The sequence below is a fragment of the Rattus norvegicus genome, chromosome 20, assembly GCF_021556685.1.
Source record: "Rattus norvegicus strain SHRSP/BbbUtx chromosome 20, alternate assembly SHRSP_T2T, whole genome shotgun sequence".
Classification (NCBI taxonomy): Eukaryota; Metazoa; Chordata; class Mammalia; order Rodentia; family Muridae; genus Rattus; species Rattus norvegicus.
The window spans coordinates 51188586-51213946 of NC_141553.1; the positions used below are offsets into that span (position 1 = coordinate 51188586).

The 25361-nt window shown below is 45.1% G+C and overlaps 1 protein-coding gene across 6 annotated transcripts in view; it reads left to right on the forward strand.

Moving 5' to 3' along the window:
- The window catches only part of Atg5 (autophagy related 5), a 90387-nt gene that overhangs the window by 41883 nt on the left and 23143 nt on the right, over window positions 1-25361 (forward strand). For 4 of the 6 annotated variants that reach the window (NM_001399021.1, NM_001399020.1, NM_001399019.1 and 1 more), the window contains 1 exon segment: window positions 9906-10000. In NM_001399021.1, coding sequence (NP_001385950.1) covers window positions 9906-10000 — 95 coding nt within the window. 6 annotated transcript variants of the gene reach the window in all.

Sequence of the window (25361 nt, forward strand, 5' to 3'; positions counted from 1 at the left end):
TTACATTTTTCCTGCAGCTCCTACTGCTAATTAAGTACATAATAATTTGAGAGATTGCGCTCTCCATGCTTTGTCCAAATTGAGAACCGTTTGAGCCTACTGGACCACTCGTTCTTAATTCTTTCTGTCGTGTCTGTGTCAAACCTCGGTGAGTCCTGATGACATCTTCCCCCATAGAGTTCCAAATTTCCACATGGTCCTCTGGGTTCAAGGGGGGGTCTTGGGCCCACCTAGCTCATGCCTTTGTCATCTTTAGAGTATGAAAAGATCCCACCATGTGTTAAACTGAAGTACATTTCTGCAGGTGTAATTCTAGATTTCAGTCCATTATCATATTCAAACCGTGAAGGCGTTGCAGGATTCCATGGATGCTTTGTGTTTACTGATGTCGAATGCATTCACTTCTCAAGCTCTTAAGGGTGGTTTGATGTAAAGTGTTAAGTGCCTGAAAATCTCATTGTACTTTGTGAATGATAAGCAGTAATTGACGGCCTTCAGTAAGGAGCAGAACAAAGGAGAGGTGAAATGCAGCAATTGGGAAGAGAAGAGACAAGAGAGAGGGATGGGTCAAAGGCAAGGATCTCAGAACGAGCACCCTCACGGTCTTTAGCTCTGTTTATTTTCCTGTGCTGTGCTCAAGAGAATATTCCATGAGGTTCAGATATTTGAGTTGTAAGTGAATAATACGGGAAATAATAGGTTTGCCTCAAATTTTATAAACTTCATTTTACCATTAGGATCCTTAGAAATTCTTACTAAAATTTCCTTTCTTTTAAGATGTTTCATGTATATTATTACTAAAATTTGCTGAGTAAAGGACTGTAGCGATGTCTCCGGGGTTTAGAGCACTTAGGTCCAGTTCCCAGCACCCACAAGGCAGCTCACAGTCATCTGTAGCTCCAGTCCAGGGGTTGTTGCCCTCCTCTGACCTGTGTTGACACCAGGCATGCACAAGCTGCATGTTTATTTTACATGTTACACGTGTAAAATAAAACAGCTTTACACATAATAATTTAAAATACAATTTAATACAATTTGAAATAATTTAAAACACAATTACTGAATAAGTGTTTGAGAGAGGGAGCGTGTGTGTGTGCACACGTGTGAGCATGTGCCTGTTTGTTTGTACCTCACACGTGTGAGCATGTGCCTGTTTGTATGTATCTCACATATAGTAATAAGCCATAATCGCCCGCCTCAGTGAGGAGCAGAACCAAAGAGGGGCTGCGTCTTCACGCGTCCACATGCAGGTGCCTGTGGAAGCCAGAGGATGCTGGACAGTAGGAAGCTGTGGCCCGTGCCACCTGACATGCGTCTGTCCTGCCGCCATCCGATTTCCCACGCTGGTGCTTTTTGGGCTTCTCTTTGATTCTGTCTGCACCAGCAGAACATCTGTGTGCGTTTTTAGTTCTGGACCACTTGTCTTAGCCTTCTCTGCCATTGGAGGGAATGGGACGTGGGTAGGCAGAGAAGACCTGAGCTGCCAACCACTAGTAGTGCAAATAAAAGGTCTGTTAAGACACTTTAGAAATGGCTAATTTTGTGTTGGTTTCTTCGGTTATGTGTGAGGTGAAGGAGAAAGCCTATTGTGCTTAAGAGATGCAGAATAGTTGAGCAACTCCACTGTCCACACTCACATTGAGAGTTGTCGAGCCCTACTATTTTGTCTACTGTTTCCATTCTTTCGTGTTAGTGAATATAAGATTGTGAACTGTCTGTAAATTAGGAACATCTTTTTTTTTTACATTAGCTATACTTTTTATTTTTTGCTCCCAAGCAGTAGAACAAGAAAAAATTCCATATTTAATGCTCTTATAAGTTGCAGATTGGATTCTCATGTCAAATATATTAGACTAGAAAAGTACACATTTATAATCTAATTAATAGGACTAGGTTATTTATCTCCCCCAGTATGATACATTCAGTGAATAATATAAGAATATAAAGAGTCTATCATAACTCTTAGCTCCAATACAAGTCCTCAGTAAATGAAGATTTCTTATCAAGAAATGTATATCGAGGCCTTCATTCTAAAGGTTTTGTTCCAAAACACTGAATACTTTGGGAAGGAAAATAAATCATAAAGAGTCTGTACTCTGTATTTCACAATAATTGATTTGCATAGACAGTGTGATAAAGTGGCTTACTAAAGCTAAAAGATTGTTGGTCAAATCTAAGGCCTATTTCTGACTGTTATGCATTCAATTGCATAGGTTAGGTGATCTTACAAAGGCATTCTGGGTTAAAATCTGGGAGCTACCTCCAGCTCAAGACTGTATGGGTTTTTTTTGGTTTTTTTTTTTTTTTTTTTGGTTCTTTTTTTTTTCGGAGCTGGGGACCGAACCCAGGGCCTTGCGCTTCCTAGGTAAGCGCTCTACCACTGAGTTAAATCCCCAGCCCGACTGTATGGTTTTATTAATGTCTCCTGGATTTCATACCTGCCATGAGTCTATCTCTCTCTCTAACTTAATTTTTTTAAATTTTGAATTGCTCTACCTTCTTTCTCTTTTCTCTCACTTTCTTCTATTAAAGGAAAACAAAACTGTTAATACCAGAATTGCAAGTACAATGTGATGCTTTTAAAAAAACCTGCATACTAGAGAGCATGGAACTCTGTATGTGATCAAAACCTGTTTTTCAAAATATATGGTCTATAGCACTTAAAAAGGGAGAGTTATAAATTACAAAAGAAAAGAAAACTCACAAACATCAAATCAAGTAAAACATGAACAAAATGGTTCAAGTGAAGACTTGCACATGGACTCTGTCCTCTGCCAGAAAGTGTGTCCTTGCTGGTTTTTATCACTCTTGAGTCAACAGTCCCGAGACTAGACTTGAACAGAATTCTCCATAATTCCAAGACATAGACTTCCAGCATATTCTCTGCTGGTCCCATGCCAGCCACGCTTTCTCTAATGGGTGACAGTTCCCAACATGCATGCTTAATGTCCCCGAGGCAGAGAAAGCCTGAGAGGCTAGTAGGTAAAATCTGCCCTTGAAACAGAGAAACTGCCTTCATCTGGGACATGTGACTTGGTTTTAAAGCTGAGGATTCAACAATCTGGAACACCTCTTAGCTGAGATGAACTAACTCACACGACACTCCTTAGCTAAGAGGGAGGGAGCTAACTCACGGCTGCTCTCTTCCCACATTTAAAGAGAAGAGAAACCTTCTTGAGATAACTGAGGTCCTTAATAATGGAAATAAAGAAAACACAGACCGAGGTGGAACGATTGTAAGATATAGAGGAGATAGAGGACACCAAGATAACAAAGCCCTCTAAACCAATAGGATCCACGCACACTCAAACCTACAGAGACTGAGGCAGCATGCACGGCGCGTTCACCTGCATGGGTGTGTATCCATTGGGGTCCTAGAGCTGAAAGAAGAAATGGAAACATGTCCCCATTCCTAACCTAGAAACAATCTCCAACTGATACCCACTTGCAAATGAAACTTTAGTCCTCCAAGGGACTCTAAAACAAACTACTACTAAGGGTAGGCTGCATGCCCATTAGTAGATGGCCAAGAGAAAAGGAAGTCAAATGGCATTTTTAAAGGTTCTTTGTCTCAAAGTGTCATGGTAGGATCCTTCCTTTTTTCTTTTCTTTTTTTTTTTTTTTTTTTTTTTTTTTTTATTAACTTGAGTATTTCTTATATTCCGAGTGTTATTCCCTTTCCCGGTTTCCGGGCAAACATCCCCCTCCCCCTCCCCTTCCTTATGGGTGTTCCCCTCCCCATCCTCCCCCCATTGCCGCCCTCCCCCCATAGACTAGTTCACTGGGGGTTCAGTCTTAGCAGGACCTAGGGCTTCCCCTTCCACTGGTGCTCTTACTAGGATATTCATTGCTACCTATGAGGTCAGAGTCCAGGGTCAGTCCATGTATAGTCCTTAGGTAGTGGTTTAGTCCCTGGAAGCTCTGGTTGCTTGACATTGTTGTACATATGGGGTCTCGCGCCCCTTCAAGCTCTTCCAGTTCTTTCTCTGATTCCTTCAACGGGGGTCCTGTTCTCAGTTCAGTGGTTTGCTGCTGGCATTCGCCTCTGTATTTGCCATATTCTGGCTGTGTCTCTCAGGAGAGATCTACATCCGGCTCCTGTCGGCCTGCACTGCTTTGCTTCATCCATCTTGTCTAATTGGGTGGCTGTATATGTATGGGCCGCATGTGGGGCAGGCTCTGAATGGGTGTTCCTTCAGTCTCTGTTTTAATCTTTGCCTCTCTATTCCCTGCCAAGGGTATTCTTAGGAACATCTTTTAAAGGGGTATTTTCATGCTGTCACTACGGACATATTAAATGAAGTACCTGTAGAAGGGAATTTTCCTAGATGTTACTATAATTAATAAAATTATGTAATGTCTTAGACCTGGATACTCTTACATGCATTATCTTGTGATTCCTAGGAAGATTAAGTAAATGTTATCAACTGTGCAAATGAGGAAATGAGCTTAACTACTGAAGAGGTGGAACCAGGAACTCTAGCCTAGATGGCTTCTGATTCCAAAATGAAGGCTTACTCCATTACATCTGGAGGTTATTAACTCTGGCTACATATTAGAGTCATCTGGAGAACTTTGGAAAAGTGCTGGTGCCAGTAAGTCAGGCACGGTAATTGATCTAGGGAATGTCCCCCACACTGGCGCTTTTAGATGCTTCCTAGGTGATCCCAGTGAGGAGGTAAAACCTAAGGATTACAGCTCATCTACAGCCTCAGTGACCACTAGTGAGTGTGTCTTTGGTCACAAACACTTGTCAACAGGCAATCATCAGTTTGTCCTAACTGACATCCGCTTACTTAACATAAAGAATTTGTATTAGATAAAGAGAAGATTTCTTAGAAACATTGGAAAGACTTTAGCGACCAGAGCTGTAGCGGTGACTCAGAGCTTAGGAATACTGGTTACTCTTCCAGAGAACAAGGGCTTGATTCCCAGCACCATTTGGTAGCTCACAGATATTTCTCCTCTAGGGGGCCCTACACTCTTCTGGCCTCTGCAGATGCCAGACGCGCATGTGGTGTTCAGCTATACGTGTAGGCAAAACTCCCATACACATAAAATTAAATAAAAACAATTTCAAAAAGTTAGATATGAGATATCTTTATCTTTAGACCATATAAAACTTAGATTTCTGATTTTGTCTTTCCTTAAGCTGCCTCCTGAGTGAAGGGAAATGTGTTTGATTCGTTGTTCAGTTTGTTTCTGGACCTCTGAGTCTCAGGAAGTGACCCAGTCCTTGAGACTAAGAGGAAGAACACTTTCCCAACACATGGAGGATCAGGTTACGAGATTCTGATCTCGTAACACATTTAGATAATCAGACTTGGTAAGTCTTTTTAGGAACCTTTTTTCCTTTTTTAAATTTTTATTATTTATTTATTTATTTATGTATTTATTTATTTATTTATTTATTTATTTATTTATTTATTTATTTATTTATTTATTTATTTATATATTTAGGCTGGCCATGGTAGCCAATTTCCTTTAATCCCAATACTTACACACATATCTACATAAACATATACTTAAAAAGAAGTAAACCAGCCAGGCATGCGGGCACATGCCCTTAACCAGCCCTCGGGAGGCAGAGGCAGGTGCATCTCTGAGTCTGAGGCCAGCCTGGTCTACACAGTGAGTCTGAGGCCAGCCTGGTCTACACAGTGAGTTTCAGGACATTCAGGGCTCCAGAGAAACCCTGCCTCAGAAACCCCATCAACTGAGCAGTAGGTTAAATAAGTACTGAGTTTGGGGACAAGGATGATGGTTTTAATGAATTGTCTTCCAAATGCTTGGTCTTTGACACTAGTTCCCAGTTGGCGGCTCTGTTTAGCGATGGTTAGGTAGGTCAGCCCTGTTGGAAGAAGCATGTTTTGGGGGACAGACCTTAAGGTCACGTAGCCTCACCCAACTTCCCGTTCTCTCTCTGCTTCCTTCTGCTTGCCTTTGAGGATGTGAGCTCCTCACTGCCCGTGCTGTTCTGTCATGCCTCCTCAGAATGAGATCTTGCCCATCAGAGAGACGACGACTCCCTTCTCTAAGTCCTTTCTGTAGCCACTGCAGCAGAAAAGGAACTACTCAGTACACAGGCTCACATTCGAAGTCCTGGGCCTGGCGCTCCATGTGGACCAGGCTGGCCTCAGACTCACCAGGCTCTCATTTCTACCTCCTAAAAGCTGGGTTAAAGTGCGCACCACCGTGGCCTTGGCTGGTTTATTTGTCAGATTATGTGCGTGCCCGTGGGCACTCGTGTGCGTATGTGCGTGAGAGTGCCAGTGCCCGTAGAGGCCAGAGCAGGGTGTTCGATCCCTAGGCCTAGCATTCGGAGTGAGTGGGGGGAGTGGACTCAGGTTGTCTGAGTGGAAGGGTGGTGTGCACTTTTTACAATGGAGTCAACCCTCCAGCCTGCTCAGGGAACCTGAAGGGTGTCTGAGGTCATAGGAAGATGTGGTGCTGGGTGAAGACTGTTCGTTAAGTGTTTTAATGTGAGCATAGGACAACGACGTATCTTATCAGCCTGGGATGGAAGTTTTGACATTTAAATCCTCAGTTTCCCAGGAAATTTGAAATAAATACTTCTTACTAAGAATTCAATAATTGCCTTCCTAAAAATGCAGTTATTTGGGTGCCTCTTAGGAGCGCTCTGAAGATGTCCTGTGCAGCTGTAGGTAGTGTGTGGGCAGTGATGTAAGCATTAGAGCTTAGCCTTGGATGATGACCCAGTGTTGAAGAACACTTGCCGCTCTTCTGAAGCGGGTGGGAAACATGGTGTAGCACTTGGTGTCTGTTTATTTTTCTTCTCAGTACTGTCCTGAGAATGTGCTCTTACCATCTGTGCTTTGTAGAAGAAATTGAAGGACAGTCGTAGAGACACCAGGCTTCGGCCTGGGGAGATGGCTCAGTGGTAAGAGCACTGCTGGGTGAGCGCCAGGACTGGGGTTTGAATCCTGAGAGCCCACATTAACAACTGGATGCCTGCAACCCCAGGTCGGGGTGGAGAGCAGTGCACAGGCTGGCTAGGTTTACCATCTCTGAAGGAGCTCCAGGTTCAGTGAGAGATCCCGTCCTAAGACTAAGGTGGCGAGGGTGAGAGCAGGATGCCCATGCCCGTCTTTGGCTTCAGCGTTTAGGTGTGAGAACCCTTGTCGAACACCACACACCTCAGGTCTAGAGTCATAGGCGGGAGGCACCATGCAGGGCTCACAGATGGATAGTGTTCTCCATAAGCTCTTCTGGGGTTTTTGCTTTGTGTTGGTTTTGTTTTTAGGTCTCTTTTAATCTTTGCCGGGTGTCTGTAAGGACCATCATTACAAAGGCACCAGGTTACACCTTCTCTTAGGCTGCCGTCCTTTGACTTTTATTCGTGCCTTTTAATAACTATCCAGATTGCTCTCCCTGAGTGCGGTGGCACCTATCTGTAATCCTAGCACTGGGAGGCAGAACCTGGAGTGTTAGTGTAGGTTAAGGGCCAGCTGGTCTACCACTGATTGCCGGGACAGCCTAGAATACAGACTGGAAGCCTTGCCTCAAAAAATTAATTAATTTAAAAAGTCTGTTCTCGGTCAATTTTAGCACTGACTAGAAAATACATATTTTACAAGAATGTTTAAAAGTAACTAATACAGATTCTTTGTGGGTTTAGTTTTTATTACATTTAATTTGTGTGCGTGTGCGTGTGTGTGTGCGTGTGTGTGTGTGCGCGCGCACGTGTGTGTGCGTGCGTGCGTGCGTGCGTGCGTGTGTGCGTGTGTGTGTGTGTGTGTTGGAAGGTAGAGGACAACCTGGAGGAGTCTGATTTTCTCCTCAGTGAGTCCCAGGATGGAAGTCAGGGTGTCAGTCGTGGTGACAAGTGTCTTTACTCACCAAGTCTTCTCAGCCCCTGCTCAGGACCTGGTAGAGACCACACAGTGGACTAATGGCTCAGCCTCAGTTGGGAGTGTAGTTAACACCCTGAGTTAGAGAAGCTCACCCCTTTACCCAGCAGAGTGGATCTGGAACCCACAAGGAGCCAGGGTGATGTAGCTGGTTAACAGGAAGCTTTGTGTGCTGATTCCTGTGTTCCTGAGAAGGTCGGGCAGCCGGGTATGTGGCAGAAGTGACATCTCCATCACTGTCCGTACCCTAGTGCAGCCATTGGGAATTGCAGAAGAGCCTTTTGCAGTCTCAGCAGCTTTGCTGAGAAATCTGTTAAGCGGTTGGCATGGTAAAGACTCAGCCATGTTGAAGTACATCCGCTGAAGGGTGGACTGGAAGGGAGGGTGGTTGGGGCTCCTTTCTCTTCGTTTGCTCATCACCCCTCAGTGCCCTGTGACTGTTTTCCTTCCATCAGCATTTTGTGTCAGCACAGTTGCTTGGCAGAGCTGTCTTCCTGTGTGCTGTAGTGTGTAGCAGTTTCCCTGGCTTCCGTCCACTAATCTCTAGGCACACAACCAGTAATGGCTCCAGACAGTTACCCAGTCTCTCCTGCAGCCTTAAATCTGCCCTGGTTGAGAGGAAGTCTGTTTTGTGGTTGATTTTCTCTCCCTCTCCCTCCGTTGGAATCCATGTACATCTATGTTAATGAAGATTGGCTTTGTGCATCTTAAGCCAGAATCTTGGTGTTCTGGCTGACCTGGGTCTTGCTATGTGGGTCAAGGTAGCCACAGCCTGTAGTAATAATCCTCGTGCCTTTGTCTCCCAAGTGCTGGGGTCACAGGTGTGTGATTTCACTCAAGTCCACCAGGAGAATTGAAAACCTATTCATACAGAATTCATACAAAATGTGTGCACTGATGTTCTTAGTAATATGATTTATGAAAGTCAAAAGTAGACATGACGCTAATGTTTGTAAGTTAACACAGTTTTGTAACTCTGTACCACTGAATGCTCATCGGCTCATAAAAATAACTGAAACTTTTAAGACGACATATTACAAGAACAAACTTTGAAAACATACTGTACATATGTATGCACATACATGTGCACAAAGCACATGTAAAAGACCACATACTGTATGGTGGCATTTGCGAAAAATGGCCTTTGAGTGTACTTAGGAAAGAGCTAGACTCTGTGGTCTATGGCCTACAAACTATAACTTAGTAATGTTCTAATTCAGCCTGAAACAAGCTTTAACGTGTAATCAGTATGAAATTGAACTGCAGTTAACATTTCACACACGCACAGTCTGTGTTTGTTCCCCACCCTCCCTTCATGTGCTGTGAGTTGCATGTTAGGCAAGCCAGTTCAGTCAGGGGATTACATCCACCCTCCTCCATAGCCTGATCCCCTGTTGGAGTGCACACGGAAACTGAAGGGCACTCCCAACAGCCTCGGGAACACCGCTGCCTTACCTTCAGACAAAGTCCTTCATTGCCTTTAGAGTGCCAGTCGTGCCAAGAGCCTGGCCTGGGATTCAATGTCTCCTCCTCTCCAAGGCTGGGATTACAGCGGGCACCACCATGCCTGGCGTTTTTGCATAGGTTCTAGGAGACTGACCTCAGGTTCTAGGAGACTGACCTCAGGTTCTTGTGCTTTCAAGGCAACTTCTATACAGACTTTGCCCCAGCACTCTGTTCCACCTTTCTTTAAGTTCTAATACACCGTTGTTTCTCTGTATAAGTGCTGACTAATATTAAATTTTGCACATTTGTTCTTATATAGATTAGCAGCAGAAGTTAGATCTGTGTCTATCTGTCTCTACTGCTGGCCTTTGCCTTAGTCACAGAAGTAGTCACATACCTGTTGAGGCTTTATCTTGGGAGAAAAAAAGATGTGAAAGAAATATTAATTTCATATTAACATTAAGAAAAAAATTGTAAACACTGTTTTAATGCTTTTCAGAACCTTCTGAATGGTTAAGAGTTTTATGTCTTTTATGAGCTAATCTGTTATGATGTTCATTCTTAATAACAGAGTTTATATCATTTCAGACAGATTTGACCAGTTTTGGACCATCAACCGGAAACTCATGGAATACCCTCCAGAAGAAAATGGATTTCGTTATATCCCTTTTAGAATATATCAGGTAGGAAGTAATAAATTGAAAATGTTTTTAAACGCTTTGGATGTCATCTTGAAGCACTGTGTCTAAAGCCCTTCTGTGTGTACAGGAACCGCCTGGCACCTGGGCTTGCACCCAGGTTTCTCAGATCTGTCTTTTGCTGGTAGTGGAATTGGAGGTTGTGTTGCAATGTCTGACTCATAGTTGCTACTGGTTATATCCAGTGTACTTGCTGATCCAGCTACAGCTACAGTTTACTTGTAACCCCCAAGATAACACGTTTGCTGAGAGTCTCAAGTTGCACAGACTGGCCTGGAACTTACCTAGTGAAGGCTGGCCTTGAACATACACCTCTGCCTCTCAAGTACTGTGACTGTACCCTTGGGTGTCTGGGTCTACACTGTGACTGTATCCGGGGATGTCTGGGTCTACACTGGCAACCCCTACACTGGCAACCCCTACACTGGCAACCCCTACACTGGCAACCCCTACACTGGCAACCCCTACACTGGCAACCCCTACACTGGCAACCCCTACACTGGCAACCCCTACACTGGCAACCCCTACACTGGCAACCCCTACACTGGCAACCCCTACACTGGCAACCCCTACACTGGCAACCCCTACACTGGCAACCCCTACACTGGCAACCCCTACACTGGCAACCCCTACACTGGCAACCCCTACACTGGCAACCCCTACACTGGCAACCCCTACACTGGCAACCCCTACACTGGCAACCCCTACACTGGCAACCCCTACACTGGCAACCCCTACACTGGCAACCCCTACACTGGCAACCCCTACACTGGCAACCCCTACACTGGCAACCCCTACACTGGCAACCCAGTGCTTTGTTCGTGTTAGGCAAATATTCTATCCGCTGAACCGCATCCCAAGCCCCAGGGCCTTTTTTATTAGGTTTTAAGACAGGGCCTCCCACAGCAGCCCAGCTCGCCTTGGACTCGTAACTCTCCTCCCATAGCCTACTCAGTGCTGGGGATTATGTGGGTGCGAATAGTGGGAGAAATGTTTGGTTTACCTGATGTGTATTCCCTACATAAAACAGCAAAGCAGCACCTACAGCATCCTTTTCCTGCTTGATTTAGTTCTGCTGGTCCTTCTGCTGCTGAGGCTGGGTCCCAGGCACCGCGCTTGGCATGTGGCAAGTGTTAAGTTGAGGGCCTGCAGGTACAGCTCAGTACTGGAGTGCTCGCTACTAGCCAACATGAGCTTGGATTCAGCTGCGGACACTGTAAAGTTGTACTGACAGTGTTTTAGGAGGCGGGGTACTCTCATGACAAGTCATTAAATAGCAGAAATTGACAGCATGAGTACTGTGAGTTAGCCCTGCAGGGGTTATTTCCGAGGTCTGTACTTTCACAAAGTGTTGTGTTCATGCCCAGTCCAGCATCTAGGAAAATGCCCTGCATGTAATTCTGTTAAGTCTTATTTTCATCTTCAGATGCCATGAGCTCTCCAGTAATTCACTGTCAGGTATTCCACAGCCTCACAGAGGGTCTGGATTGTGAGGTGTAATTTAATTTAAGACTTGTAGTTGCTCCAGTAGTGCAGGTGTCTGGGAAGAAGCCTCCTCTTTGTTCTGTTTCAGGGACAATGTGAATCGGGTTATTTATACCTCATGTTTGGTATCGCCATAGAGAAGAGCTGGGTGTGGGGGAGCACAGAGCTTGTCCTTTGGTTTTGGAGGCAGGGTGTGTAGACCAGGCTGATCCTGAACTCAGAGGTTTGCATATGGTAGCATCTCAGGTGCACATTACCACCCTGACCTGAGAGGATGGTTTGTCCAAGTCTGTCATCAGATAGAAAGTGGGAACTTAGAGACTTCTCAGAACTGACTTCACTAGGCCTGGCTGCCAGATGGGGGCTCTGTGAGGACTGAGCTTCCTGCAGACCCTTTCCTGGGGGGGGGGGGGGGGGGGCAGGGCATTTCCTGTGGGGGGGGCAGGGCATTTTACTGTTTCTCAGTTGCTTCACAACTTTTTCTTCATTGGCATTTTGGTTCTGAGTTGACTGAATAAATCTGGATAAAAAAATGTGGTATGTAAGTAAATACCGAAATTTAGATTTATAGTTTTTGTTTATTGTTACCTTTGTTTGCTTTCTTAGATTTTTTAAGTTTTCTTTTTATGCCCTGATCAAAGGAAAATGGGGCCTCCATTTCTTTTTCCTAATTATATTCTAGCAGTAGCATCAGACCTTGGCTTCCACTTTCTGACGATCTGTGTGGCTGTAACAATCTATTAGGTGAGCTGTTATTTATGCAGCATTTTGATTAATGTGAGCATCACTCACACACACACACATACATACACAGACACACACACATATATACACACACACATACATACACACACACACACACAGACACATACACACATACAAACACACGCACTGACACACCACACACAGACACACCACACACAGACACACCACACACAGACACACACATACACACAGACACACACATACATACAGACACACACCATACAGACACACCACACACACACACATACACACACACACCACACACACAGACACACACATACATGCATACACAGACACACCACACACAGACACACTCACACATACACAGACACATACGCACATATACACACACATACACACATACACATACACACACACACACACACACACACACACACACACACAATAAGACGACAGAAATACGTGTGCAGGGCATTTTCCTAGATGCTGGACTGAGCGTGAACACAATACTTTGTAAAAGTACAAAGTAAAAGTATTTGAAGAAAGCCCAGAAACCCATGTTTAATATCCAAAGAATAATTTGTGCTAAAATATTAGTTTACTCTGAAAAGACTCATGCCACTATCCAGGACACTTCAAAAGAAATAGAAAGCTAGCAGCCAGACCCAGCTCTGATGTGTCAACAACTATTTTTGTTTATAAGTTAGGTTATCATATTTTTGTAACATAATTTTCACAATGAATGAGGCAGCTTGAGCCAGCTTGGCCCAATGAGCCAATAGGAATTTAAAATTCTGTGACATTCCTCGTGATATTCTTCCTACGCTGGACTTCTGCAGCCATGTTAGGAGCTGTTTTCCATATGCAGTAGTGTTCATCATGGACTCAGAATGAGTACCATCAAGGGACAGAATTTCAGTGGTAAAAGTCAGACTTTTCCAGAATTCTCTAGCGGTGTCACACACCGTTTGTCTGTCATTTACATAGTAGTCAGTGTGTGAGTTTCAGGTCTGTGTTCCAGAACTCCAGGTGCTTCAGTATGAGCCAGTGTTCTAGAAATGAGGTCAAAGGCAAGAGGTGTTTCCAACACGCAGCCAGTGTTATTTAGAATTGCATACCTAAGTAGGTGGCGTTAATGAGGTTGCCTCCAAGAAGCTTTGTAAAATGGTCACAAAAAGTCTGGGTTGGCTCTTACTCGGAAGTCTCTAGCCATTGGGGTTTATGCCCTGCAGTTAGCATGTTGTGAGGAAGCTGTCTTTTCAGGACGCATGGGGTATCTGACTGTTTCTCCGTGGTGAGCTCACTAAGGAAGCTCAGACTCGTTTGTCTTACGTGGTACGTTCCACCCTGAGCCACACACCACAGAGTCGGCTGGATGGTGTAGACTGCCGCTACACTACACTGCTTACAAACTGTTAGCAGAGCGGTTAAAGGGAACTGATGCTCAAAGTGTACAGACCAGTGCGACGTCAGTGAGGAGGAGAAATAGCTGCAGTAAGTCAGATGCCAGTAGGTGGCATTGGGCCTGCCTTCCAAGAGGGAGGGCAGAAGAGGCCTCCTTAAGGAAGTGAGGCGAAGGACTTGAGAAGGACTCGTAGCTAAAGGAGACATTGGTTTGGGAATGGATATGAAGAGTTGGAATTTGTCAAGGAATAAGCTGCAAAAGTGGGCTCCCGCATTGAGGGTCCCTGTGTCAGATAAAGAAGGGGGTCCTCAGGGACCCAGTGGTCTGCCATTGCCACTCGCTTAGTCACTATGTGCTGGGGCTTGCTGGAGACTCTCTCGGGAAGAATTTAACTGTTATTTTAAGATTTAAACAATAAGGAAAGGTTGGGAAATGGCGCCCAGTTCCTAAGGATGCTTGGGCGATCTCTGCCTATCTTTATCAGCTGTAAAACAGTCAGAGTTAGGTTTGTCTGCGCCTCGAACCCACCAGAACCCTGCCCCCCATTGTTGAGTATAAACCATGTACTGTATCACTAGAGCCTTCGATGCTTTCATTTGATTGAGAGGTTTGCTTGCCAAGTTTACTTCCCTTCTGCTGTGATCCAGTGACCCCTTTAAGAATGTGACAGTGAAGGGATTTCATGGTACCTGATTTTAATCAAAAACTAGGTTGGCTGGGACTAACTTGTACTTCCTAATCTGAGGAGGGTCCAGATTTCAGGCATCGATTAATTCTCTGACGTTCTTATCAAAAATGTGTGGCAAGTGATGACTGCCCGTGCACAGCTCAGGGGAAGATGCCACATAGGCAGACAGAGTGACTCTTCAGAGATGGAGGCCTGTGCCTCCTTCCCACCCTTCTCCTGCAGTCTACTGCATTGATGTGTCGGGACCTTCATACCACTTCAATGTCTTGTTTCTAGATTGCCCTACTCAGTTTTTTTGTCTAACTAGTTTGCTGTTGTCTTCTAGTAGCGATGAAGGTAAAAACTTGGTTTCACTGAGTAAGCCTGATGTCTGACCAGGTGACTCCTAGGACAGACAAAGACGGTCCCGTTCTGCCCATCCTCTAGTGACAGTGCTGCCTGATCCCAGGTGAGGAAGTGCAGGGCCCACTGGAAAGCTTTTGCCCTCAGAATCGAAGAAAGCTAAAGTGGGATGTCGTTTCTTGGAACTTCCCAAGAACAAGTTCATTTTAAGAGACCTTGTTAGTGTTTTAGTTTCTTCTCTTGTGTAAATGCCCTGACAGAAGCATCTTTGGGGAGGAAGGAGGAGGGCTTATTGAGACTCGCAGTTCTAGGGTAGAGTGCTTCATGGTGGGAAAGTAAAGCAGTCAGGAAGAGAGAGTGATGGGCTGTGCTGCTGCTCCTGCCGCTGTAATCAGCATAAACCCCACAGGCTTGCCCAGAGGCGTCTCCCTGGTGACAGCTCATACTACCCACGTCAGTGTTCTCCTTGCCTTGTGGAGGAAGTCATATGATGGGCTGACACACTCCATTATTGAAGAAGGCATCTCTGCTACCTCCAAGGCCTGATAAATGGGTTTTGTAGAGATTTGGAGAAAACAATAAAGACGAGGTGTTTTCTGGGGCTGTTGTTGTTGTTTGACTGGGGCAAGAGGTTACTTTAAGACAGCGTCACACTATTGCCCTGACTGGCCTGTAACTTGCTGTGTGTTGGCGTTGAGCTCTGTCTCTAGCATTGAAGGTGTGATGCCTGGGTGCTGCTTCTGCTGTTAATGGTTTCTAAGGCTCAGAAGGTGCCATTGAGTTCCCTTAGAGTCTGCTGTGTCAGATATCAGGGACCGTCTTCTCCACCAGCTTCCAGCTTAGAACTGAGCACCCCCGGGAAACTGAAAGAGCAGCTCTGTAGCATGAGCATGTGAGTGTGCAGATGAGACGGTGGGAATCTCAGGGCAGACTGGGCCAGCGGTTCCCAGGCTGTGCTTCCGTCACAGCCCTGTTGGGGGTCATAGGTCAGGTAGTCTGCACGTCAGGTGTTTGCACTACTATTCACAACAGGAGCACAATTGCAGTTATGACAGAGCCGTGAAATAATTGAATGAATGGTCAGGGGCCCCACAGCATGAGGACCTGTATTAAAGGGTCGCAGCACCAGGCAGGCTGAGATCCACGTGGGCATTTATGTCTCAATTCTGGATCTTCTTCATCTAAAATACAGGATTGTAATGTTTTGTTACTGTCGAGATCAAATGTGTCTGACTCACAGTAAATGTCTAAGAACGTTTGCTATGGAGAATAAATAGGTAAAGATGTATCCACTCAGCCGTGCCCTGGGCAGGTCCGTTCTGTGTTACCTTAAATCATACTTTTGTTGCAAACTCTCCTAATGTTGTGTCGGGCCTTCTGTTCTGACCAGTGGAATGTGTGAGGAACTGTTCACTCATGGGCTTGCAGACTCTGCTGCATTTTGGTTCCTACCACGAGCAGTGCAAGCCTGTGGCTCCTACCACGAGCAGTGCAAGCCTGTGCCTTTCTTCCCCTGCAGGCTGGTGCACTGCACGCTTTGGAGGAAGTTTTGTTCACTTTCTTTGCCTCACTCATCTAATCTCATCTTTCCATTGGCATCTTACCCTTCCTCCTCACAGAACTTGTCTGCCATGTTTAGCCTCACCTCACCATCACTTCTGGCAAATCTTTCCTAACCTTGCACCTGGGCTGTGTGTAGGTTAATTCTTGGCTCTTATCTTAGGTATTACTCCTTGGCCGTGGCAGAAACTGGGACTGACACCTTAACACTGACTTTCGCATAAGACAGCTTGACATGAAGCTGACTTGCCTGGTGTCCAACTGGTTGCCTGCCGAGCTCCAGCCTTCTCTTCAGCTTCCCCTTTTCCGCGTAATACACGGTGCTTTTTATTCTGTTCCCTGATGCGTTCTGTGGAAGTGTAGATGTCCTGTAATTAGGAGATGAGGTAAAGGGTTAACTTCCTTTGCATCTTGATAGCTGTTGTAGACAGTGTCTTACTGTTAGGAGTGATTGAATAATGACTTTAGTGTCATTTTAAACACATCTGAATCCTATATTCTCTGTGCTCCTTTTACAATAAGTAGGTAAACCGAGGCCTGCAGGGGGCAGTCCAACACAGCAGGTTTTAAAGTACTTAGTAATCTCAGATGGTTTAGAGTTAAGTTACTTCCTATGGGAAAAGTTTGTAAGGAAAGCAAACTGTTATATATGAATAACAGTAATTGCTAACATTTATTTTGTATTTTTGAGGACTGAATACTGTTTTAACTATTCTACACGTGTTTATTCCCGTATGTGCTCATGTTTCGTATGCAGATGAGCTTGTGGAGACTCTCATCCCTGACACGACACTGGCTTCACCCATCTGCTGATTAGATCTGAGCAGAGACCGTGGAGCCTCTCAGCAGAGCCTGGTCTCCCTCATGGACTATTGGGTTCATTTCTTTTGTTCTCTTAGCCTGTCACTGCTTCTTATTTGAAATCATGTTCATTTTGTACACATGTATATTTCCCTTCCCATTCTGTGGCTTCCAGCCTCAATCCCCTTTCTTCTGATAGAGAAAAGCCACAGACACTGAAGAAACTGAAGCAGAGCTAAAAGTCTGGAGCCTTTTCTTCGTGAGAGAAAGCTCTTTGTCTACCAAGTAGGCAATTTGTATTGATCCCTTCAAGATCAGTTTTAGGAATAGGAGGATGTTGTTGTTTGCACGTATGTGTGAGACGATCTGCAGTGACCTTGAAGCCTCGGTCATTAGTGTCACCTTAAAGGCATGGGGAAGGAAACTATTTGAACAGTTTCACTAAGGCTTCTTTGTTGTAAGAAACAGTATTTGGGATGAGGTGATCGAGAGGGAAAAGTACTCCCCACTTAAGTCCGTCAGCCAGAGCTTGGTCCCTGGGACCCACACAAAGGTGGAAGAAGAGAACAGACTCCTCAGAGTTGGCCTATGGCCACCACACATGTGACAGCACACATGCACACAGAACACACAGTAATCAGGGTTTCTAAAGTAAGATGTTTTACTATTTTAGTAACACACACCCTGCTGCCAGTTCCTGGTAGTCTTTCTCTTCTATCATGATGATTGCGCCTCTCCTTTCTGAGAACTTGATTAGAACAGTAAGAACACGGTCATTTTAAAAATTGATTGATGATTCTTCTGTTAAATATAAGACACTTCAAAATGTTACCACTGTTGAAAATAGAAGCATGTTTAGTATTTAACACCACAAAACAGAAAGCTGTCTACATATCACACCTGTAAACTATGTTTATTCCCAATGCTCCTGAGGGGAGTCCTCAGCTCTGGTGGTAGGTGCTGTTTTACAGGCTCGGTGACTGAGTTCAGTTCTCCCAGCATTCCTGGACACATGGCTCCAGTTGCCTGATTTGCCATTTCTCTTAATATGATCTTAGCAGTAGCGACCCTATCTTAAGTGACAGCTGTCCCAACTTAATATGATCTTAGCAGTAGTGACCCTATCTTAAGTCACAGCTATCCCAACTGGCAGGTGGTTTCTTCGTCACCCACCGTGGGACTTCCAGTCTCTGAAACGACATAGTGTCAGCATCTGGAATGCTGCTTCTCAGGCGATCCTTCAGCCCGCTGACAGCTCTGTGCGTAATCACTTATCTGTTTCGATAGGGAAAACGGCCTTCTAATTTTTCCCTGTTCTTCTCATAAATGATTTCCATATACCATGCAGAGCACCACCTGTCTGCTGAGCCCAGGGCTACCAGGCTCTGATTCTTAGTAGTGGTTCCTTCTTTTGGGTGAATACGAGAGCTGCTTTTGGTCGAATTAACTCAGACTTTAAGATGCCTGTTTGCTAATGTGTCCAAGTAGGTTGTGTGCCTGGCACTCACTTAGGAATACTAGAAGGAAAATCAGTATAGAATGAACAGAGCAGGCTGGAAGTGTAGCTCCAGCTACAGGTGGTAGAGCATGTGCTTAGCACACCCAAGAACCAAGGTTCTTCCCAGTACCACTCGCACACACACACTTGCAAACATGCAAACTAAGTAAAAGGAACTTGTATTCTTTCTGATTGGCGCCTGCACAGTTTTTTTATTTGTATGTTTTCTATCAGTGTCTTATAAAATGTATGACATGTTGTTGAGTCACATACATTAGAAATATTTGTATTCTTGAAGAGTTTCGTATACACACACACACACACACACACACACACACACACACACACACACAGTATCTTGATTATATCCACCCAAGCTCCTCTCTTTCCATCCCACTCCATTCACACACTCCCGAGCATGTGTCCCTCCTACCTTGTGCTCTCCCTGAATCCAGTTTATGCTGCCACACACCTGAAGGAAAATGACCCCTCATCCTAGTGGCCATCAGTCTGATATATTCTGTTGTATTATCTGAGTTTTATGCCTTGGAACATTTTAGAGAACACACTGTTTTGAACAGGGTGGATTCTGTAGTGGTCTGCTTAGACAGAGGGTACGAGGTCAGTGCTGGTTGGAGAAGCCGCTGATGGAGAGCAGTGTCTTGAGTTGAGGGGTTAGGGAAAGCTCTTTGCTGAAAGTCTGATTGCAATCTAACAGGCTTCGAGACAAACTTAGAAGACAAATTTGAATAGACCATATGTGTACCTCCGGTGTGATACTACATGAAAGCCACTGCTTCATTCACAGGTTATGACACAATTACATATAACACCAATGCAATCAAGCTGAACTAGTTGTGAAGTGGTGTTGAATTCAGGTTTTGAATGCCTGTTGAGTCCACTCTGATCTACTCGTGTAATAGGATGTGGTAGTGCATTGTGAGAAGGCACATTACTTATCGAACTTGATTGACCATCCTTTACGCCTCATCAGCATGGCCTCATGTCATCATCGTAAACCATAATATTTGAAATATAGGAAGTTAACGTGTGCTAAGAAATAGCGCCCTTTCAAAGTTAAAGACCTGGAAGACAAGGCGCAGGTGCCGCAAGCCTGTGGTAATCCTTGTATCCGGATGATCAGACGTTCAAGGTCATATCAGGTACACAGCAAGATGGAGGCCAGCCCGTGTTAGACCCTCTCGTGGAAGGGATAAAAAGCTAATGTCAGAGATACCCGGTGTAGTACTTATTTTACATAGAGATTTCAAAGCATAGATAAGAGAGTTATTGGTTATTTCTTATATGCAAGAGGAAATAATTTGTTCTACCTGCTTAAATAACGTTTCTAATAGGCTTTTCTCTTGATCTTTGCTTCTTTCTCTTTTCCTTTTTCTCTCCCCAACCATTGCATTTCCCCTCCCTTCTGGAATCCTCCTTCTGACTCAGTAATCTGAAAAGTGGTTTTACAACACAGTAAACCATTTTCTATTTTAATGAAAGTCTTGAAGTTTCCTTTTAAAGGAGCAGGCTGCTGAAGGCAAACTGAAGGAAGCCTGCTTAGCTTCCACTGAACGCTTCTCATGAAGAAGCTGATTACCACTGCAAGCCAAGGCTGTTTCTGACTGTGTCTGTTTCAAGTAACCTAGGATCAGGGAGGGATGCTCTTCCCTAGGTGTTCCTTATAGCTGCAGTTGCCTCATATAAAACAGCGTGGAGCGGCCTTCAAAAGAATCTGCACATCAAAGTGTAGTTTGAACTTTCTGTATGTTGCTTTAGGAATGCTTAATGCAGTAGAACTAACAAATTTACTTTCTTCCTGAATATACGGCTCGTTTAAAGTTTGTAGATTTTCACTTCCGTGCCTTCTGTGTCGTACATGTGACGGATTAGTTGTACTCCTCAGAGTGTTCTAACAGCACTCCTCTATTGTGGGTGTCGTTCATGTTCATGCTCGGTATGAGCAGGAGCATTGCCCTTAACTGCAGTCCATTCTAGGGCAACTGAAATGCTTTCACGGAAACGTTGTACTTTAGTTGTAACAACATGCTCTTCTGCTCATCTCCAGTTTGGTAGTTGTTCCTGAAGCCATGCTTACCTCAGCCACAGTGTGTCCTCCCCGGCTAGTGCCACGGCCTCCATCCCTTAGTTGGGCAAATTGTTACTTCAGATACATAAGAATCACTTCAATCTGTTTCATTTTGTTTTGTCTTTGGAGACTGGTCTCTCCACATAGGGATGTCCAGACCCACTATATAAATTAGGCCCAGTCTTAAACTCACAGAGGGAGATCTGCCAGCCTCTGCTTCTGCCAATACTGGGAGTAAAGGCAAGTGTCACAATACCTACTTCATGTCCATCTTTGATGTACATGATCTTCCCAGAATCCTGTTCAAAGTTCACACTGTCCCAGGCTGGTCCTGGCAGTACTGCCTGAGCCTCACCTGTGCTGCTCGTGCTGCTTCAGCGTGGTCCTCGGTACTACAGAGGCAGACTTGTACGTGGGAAACCTCCTATAGGTACAGGAAAGGAAAGGTAGCGACAGGAGCTGAATAGAAATAGCGAGAGACAAGTGAAAATGAATCAGTTACCTGGTCCGGGGGATTATGCCTATAATCCCAGTGCTCAGGAGGCTGCGGCAGGAGGATTATAACAAGCCAGTGTTGGTCCTAGCTATTGTTTCCCAGCAGAAGGCCCAACAGAGAGGATAATTGTAATTGTAGCCATGCCCAGAGAAGCTAGTGCTTCATAGCAAAGGGGAGCGTGGGAGCATGGGATTGTCTGCACAGCACTGCCCATGAGTGTCTGGATTCTAAGTCTATACCTGCTGGCTTGTGGACCTGAGCTAAAGTGCTGAGACCTCCCATGGGCCAGGCTGATCCTACAGGATTTTAAGAGTGAGCGTCAGCCAGTGAATAATAGTGCATGCTTATAATCTAGCACTCTGGAGGCAGAGGCAGAGGCAGAGGCAGGCATATCTCTGTAAGGTAGAGATCAGCCTGGTCTACAGAATGAGTTACAGGACAGCCAGGGCTGTACAGAGAGACGCTGTTTTAAGGGAAAAAACAAACCAACCAAAGGAAAGAATAAATTTCCTCTCTCCACCCCTTCCTGGATGTGACTGAATGGCAGTTACCAGGAGCATTTCCAGGACTCCTGGTGGCTTCTTGCAGTGGTGACATCTCTGTATGACATACTGCAGGGAGTTCCTTGTAGATGGCCAGCAGGAAGCCCTTGCCTCTGCCACAGAGAATGTTGGACCAGATCCCCCTGAAGAACACCTTTGCATGTTCATCCTTGAAGATCTTTCTACTGCAGTTCAGGCCACACGTACATGTTGCCTTTCCCTCCACACTGCAGCACGGTGTGTCCTTGCCCCTTGTCGCAGCAGTAGGACACAACTTGGACTTCGGCAGTCACCACCTCCATGACCAGCTCACCACAGTGTCTGGGAGCGCACCCTGAAGCAGGTAGCAGAGTGGACACTGAGCCCTAGATGGATACAAGTTGCAAATGCTGCCTGACCTGCTGCTCACCAAGCAATGGCTCAGGCCTCTGAACTGCCGCTCCTCGGTCCCGATTTGCCCACTTGGCCTACAGGCAGTTCCAGGTGACAAAGCCCTGGGAGGCGGCTCCAGACTTACCTGGCCTGCTGATGCGTCACACCCAGCAGTGGCAGCACTCATTATTGGGTGTTAGGACAGCTGGAGCAAAGGTTAGCCCCATCCTGTGTACCCACCAGGAATCGACCTCAGAGCTCCCCAGTCCCAGGGATTCCTCACTTGTTCAAGGTCATGGCCATATCTTAAAAGAAAACCCATTCGTGGTGACTTTGGATTTTATGAAAGTATTTCCACTGACAATAAAAGGCAGGCAAGATAATGAATAAAGTGGACAGGCCACGTGGATGGAAAGCGACCGAGGACAGAGAGGTGGCTCAGGACTAGGAGCTCTTGTAGACAGGCTCTGACTTAGGCTCCCAGCACTCACTGGAGCAGCTCCTAACCGCCTTTCCTTGTAGCTCCTGGAGCCCTGGCATCTGTGGGTGCACATGTGCTCACGGTGACCCTACTAACTGCATGCACTTAGTAAGCGTTCATCGTGAAGCTTTAAAACCTTTCCGGGTGTATTTTAATTATCAGGTCATAAAATAGTAAATGAGTTCTGTCAACCAGGCAAGTTTTCTTCCGTTCTAACTAAGAATTGCTACACTGCTTGTTCTGGTGGGGAGTATGACCTGTTCTGAGCTGATAAGGATAAGAATAGTTCTCTAGCCCTTGTTTGGGTGCTACTGACCTTTTTTTTCCTTCTTTTTTTTAATATAATAATTATTTTGAAGGAACTCATAGTCACTTAGAAAGCTTGCGACCTTCCCCAAGAGGACACACCACTCCTATCTCGTAAGAATTAAAAAGAGAACTAAAACAGAAGCTTGTGTGTGTGGCAGGCGGCGGCAGTGTCCTGCCCTTCTTGTCCTGACTGCTCCTGAGTACGCAGCCGTTTTACTCTTGTTAGTCTAGTCGCATGCATGTCTTCATGCAGACCATGACAGACTTCATGCAGCCGTCCCTGTACAAAGTCTCAGTCTTTACTCCGAAAGAGGAGGCTTCCATGTCCCGCAGCTCTCGCTCATCTCCCCACTGAGAACCACCTCTAGGCCATTTTCTGTTGTAACCCTCTGAGCTGTCTCCTTACCAGCCACATGGTCCTTCCCTTCTACTGAGTTCTGCTCCATGTGTGTCCTCATGGCCATCTCCTTTCTTCCTTCCTCTCCTTCTTGAGGACCCTGTCCCTGGGACCACAGGTCCTGCCTTCTCTGCCCAGCCACAGGCTGGTGAGCTCTTTATTAGCCAATCAGAGATAACTGGGGGCATCCTTGACACAACATTGATCCAGGAGATGGTTCAATACTCATGACAGTGCTAGTGTCCAGACTGGACCAGATCTCTGGGCTCAGAAATTAGTATCTGAACACACCGCGCAGAAGGCGACCCCAGTAACTTTACCTTATATGGGTTCAGGGATCAAACTCCGGTCATTAGGATTGCACAGCAAGCTCCTTAACCTGCTGAGCCATCCTGCCAGCCCCTTTGATCGTTTTTAAATGAGATTGTCTCACTATCGTTTGGAGACTTCTTTACATATTCTAAGTACTAGTCTTACCAGATATATGTTTTTGCAAATATATCCTCTTTTTTTTTTTTTTTTCTTTTTTCTTTTTTTGGAGCTGGGGACCAAACCCAGGGCCTTGCGCTTGCTAGGCAAGTTCTCCACCACTGAGCTAAATCCCCAACCCCGCAAATATATCCTCTTATTTCGTGGATTTCCTTTTTATTTTCCTGATGGTGTCATTTGGAGCGCAGACTTCAGCTTTTTGTGAACTTCAGTTTGGTCTTTGCTGTTGCCCATGTCTTCACATTGTCACCGCTGGGAAGGCCTGACCTCACCTTGTTAATCCAGGGCCGCAGGCTCCTTCCTCTGTCCTTCTAAACGCCCTGTGCTCTTACTTTTCTCGTGTTTCACAAGAGTCAAGTGCTTTATTTAAACTTGCTGTCCTGTAGTTTATATCAGTAGTCAGATCTATGAATTACCACTTTTATTTGCTGCTTCCAAAATCTGAACAGGAATTTTCATATAGTCTATTGATAGGTACTTCATTGGGATGCACTGGAAGATTATATGCATCATCAGAAGGTAATATCCCCATATGGTAAGCCTCAGCACTCGTTGTACAGCTAGTGGAGCGTGTGTGGAGGGGTGGGCGGCGCGGACGCTCTGCCTCTGTGCAGAGTCACGGGTTCTTAGCCCCGTTTAGACCCAACTTGTCTCCTGGGGAAGATATTTGACTGGCCTTCAGAACAGCCTTACTTCTGAGATCAGCGTGGCTGCTTTCACTCAGACATTTCCTCTTGCTACTTTATTTGTACAAATTGAAAGTGATTCTAATTTATTTTGTTAATGTCTGTAAAGATAAAAAGTTCATGCAAAACTACCCTTTGACTTTTTAAAACAAAGTAAGTTAATTAGTTATATTATTCCTGTATACATCGGACTTATTAGTGTGGCTTTCAGAACAATTAGCAGAAATGTTAAGGTTATTAAGTAGACTGAAACTTTATGAGTATCTTAGTATAACTCTGAATTCTTTTGGAGAGAGGTCTTTAGTGTATTAAGATAACTTTTTCTAGAACTGTTAACAGTACTATTTTTACTTGAATCTTCTTCTGTAGCCATGCTACTAAAAATTTCATGTAAAAAAATTTTCAGCTAGGGCTAGGGAGCTGGCCTAGTACTTGATGCATGAGTGCGAGAGCCTGAGTTCAGATCCCTAGCACCACATAAGCCGCGTGTAGCCGTGCTGCCCCAAACCCACTGCAGGGCACCCTGAGTTCAGCCAGGCCAGCTGAAACAGGGAGGTTGGGTCAGTGAGAGACCAAACGGTGAGGTGGGGCTGGAGAGGTGGCAGTTGTGAAGAGCACTTGCACGGTGTCTCACAACCATCTGTAACTCTAGTCCCAGGGGATCCAGTGCCCTCTTCAGGCCCCAGTGGAAACCAGGCGTGAACGTGGTACACAGACTTGCATACAGACAAAAGACATAAAAATAAATGAATAAATATTCAAAATGTAAAACATAAGGTGGAGAAGGTATTTTTTAAAAAACATCAGTCCCTGGCCTATGTGTACACGTGTACACTGCACACACACGCACACACAGTAATGCAAGGGTTCGCCTTCAGTAGCCCACCGTGCTGCTCTGAACAGGTATTTTATAGTGCAAGCCTGTGAGGAGCACACAAACTGCCAACTGCATTGGCTTTAACTATCATGTGGCAAATATT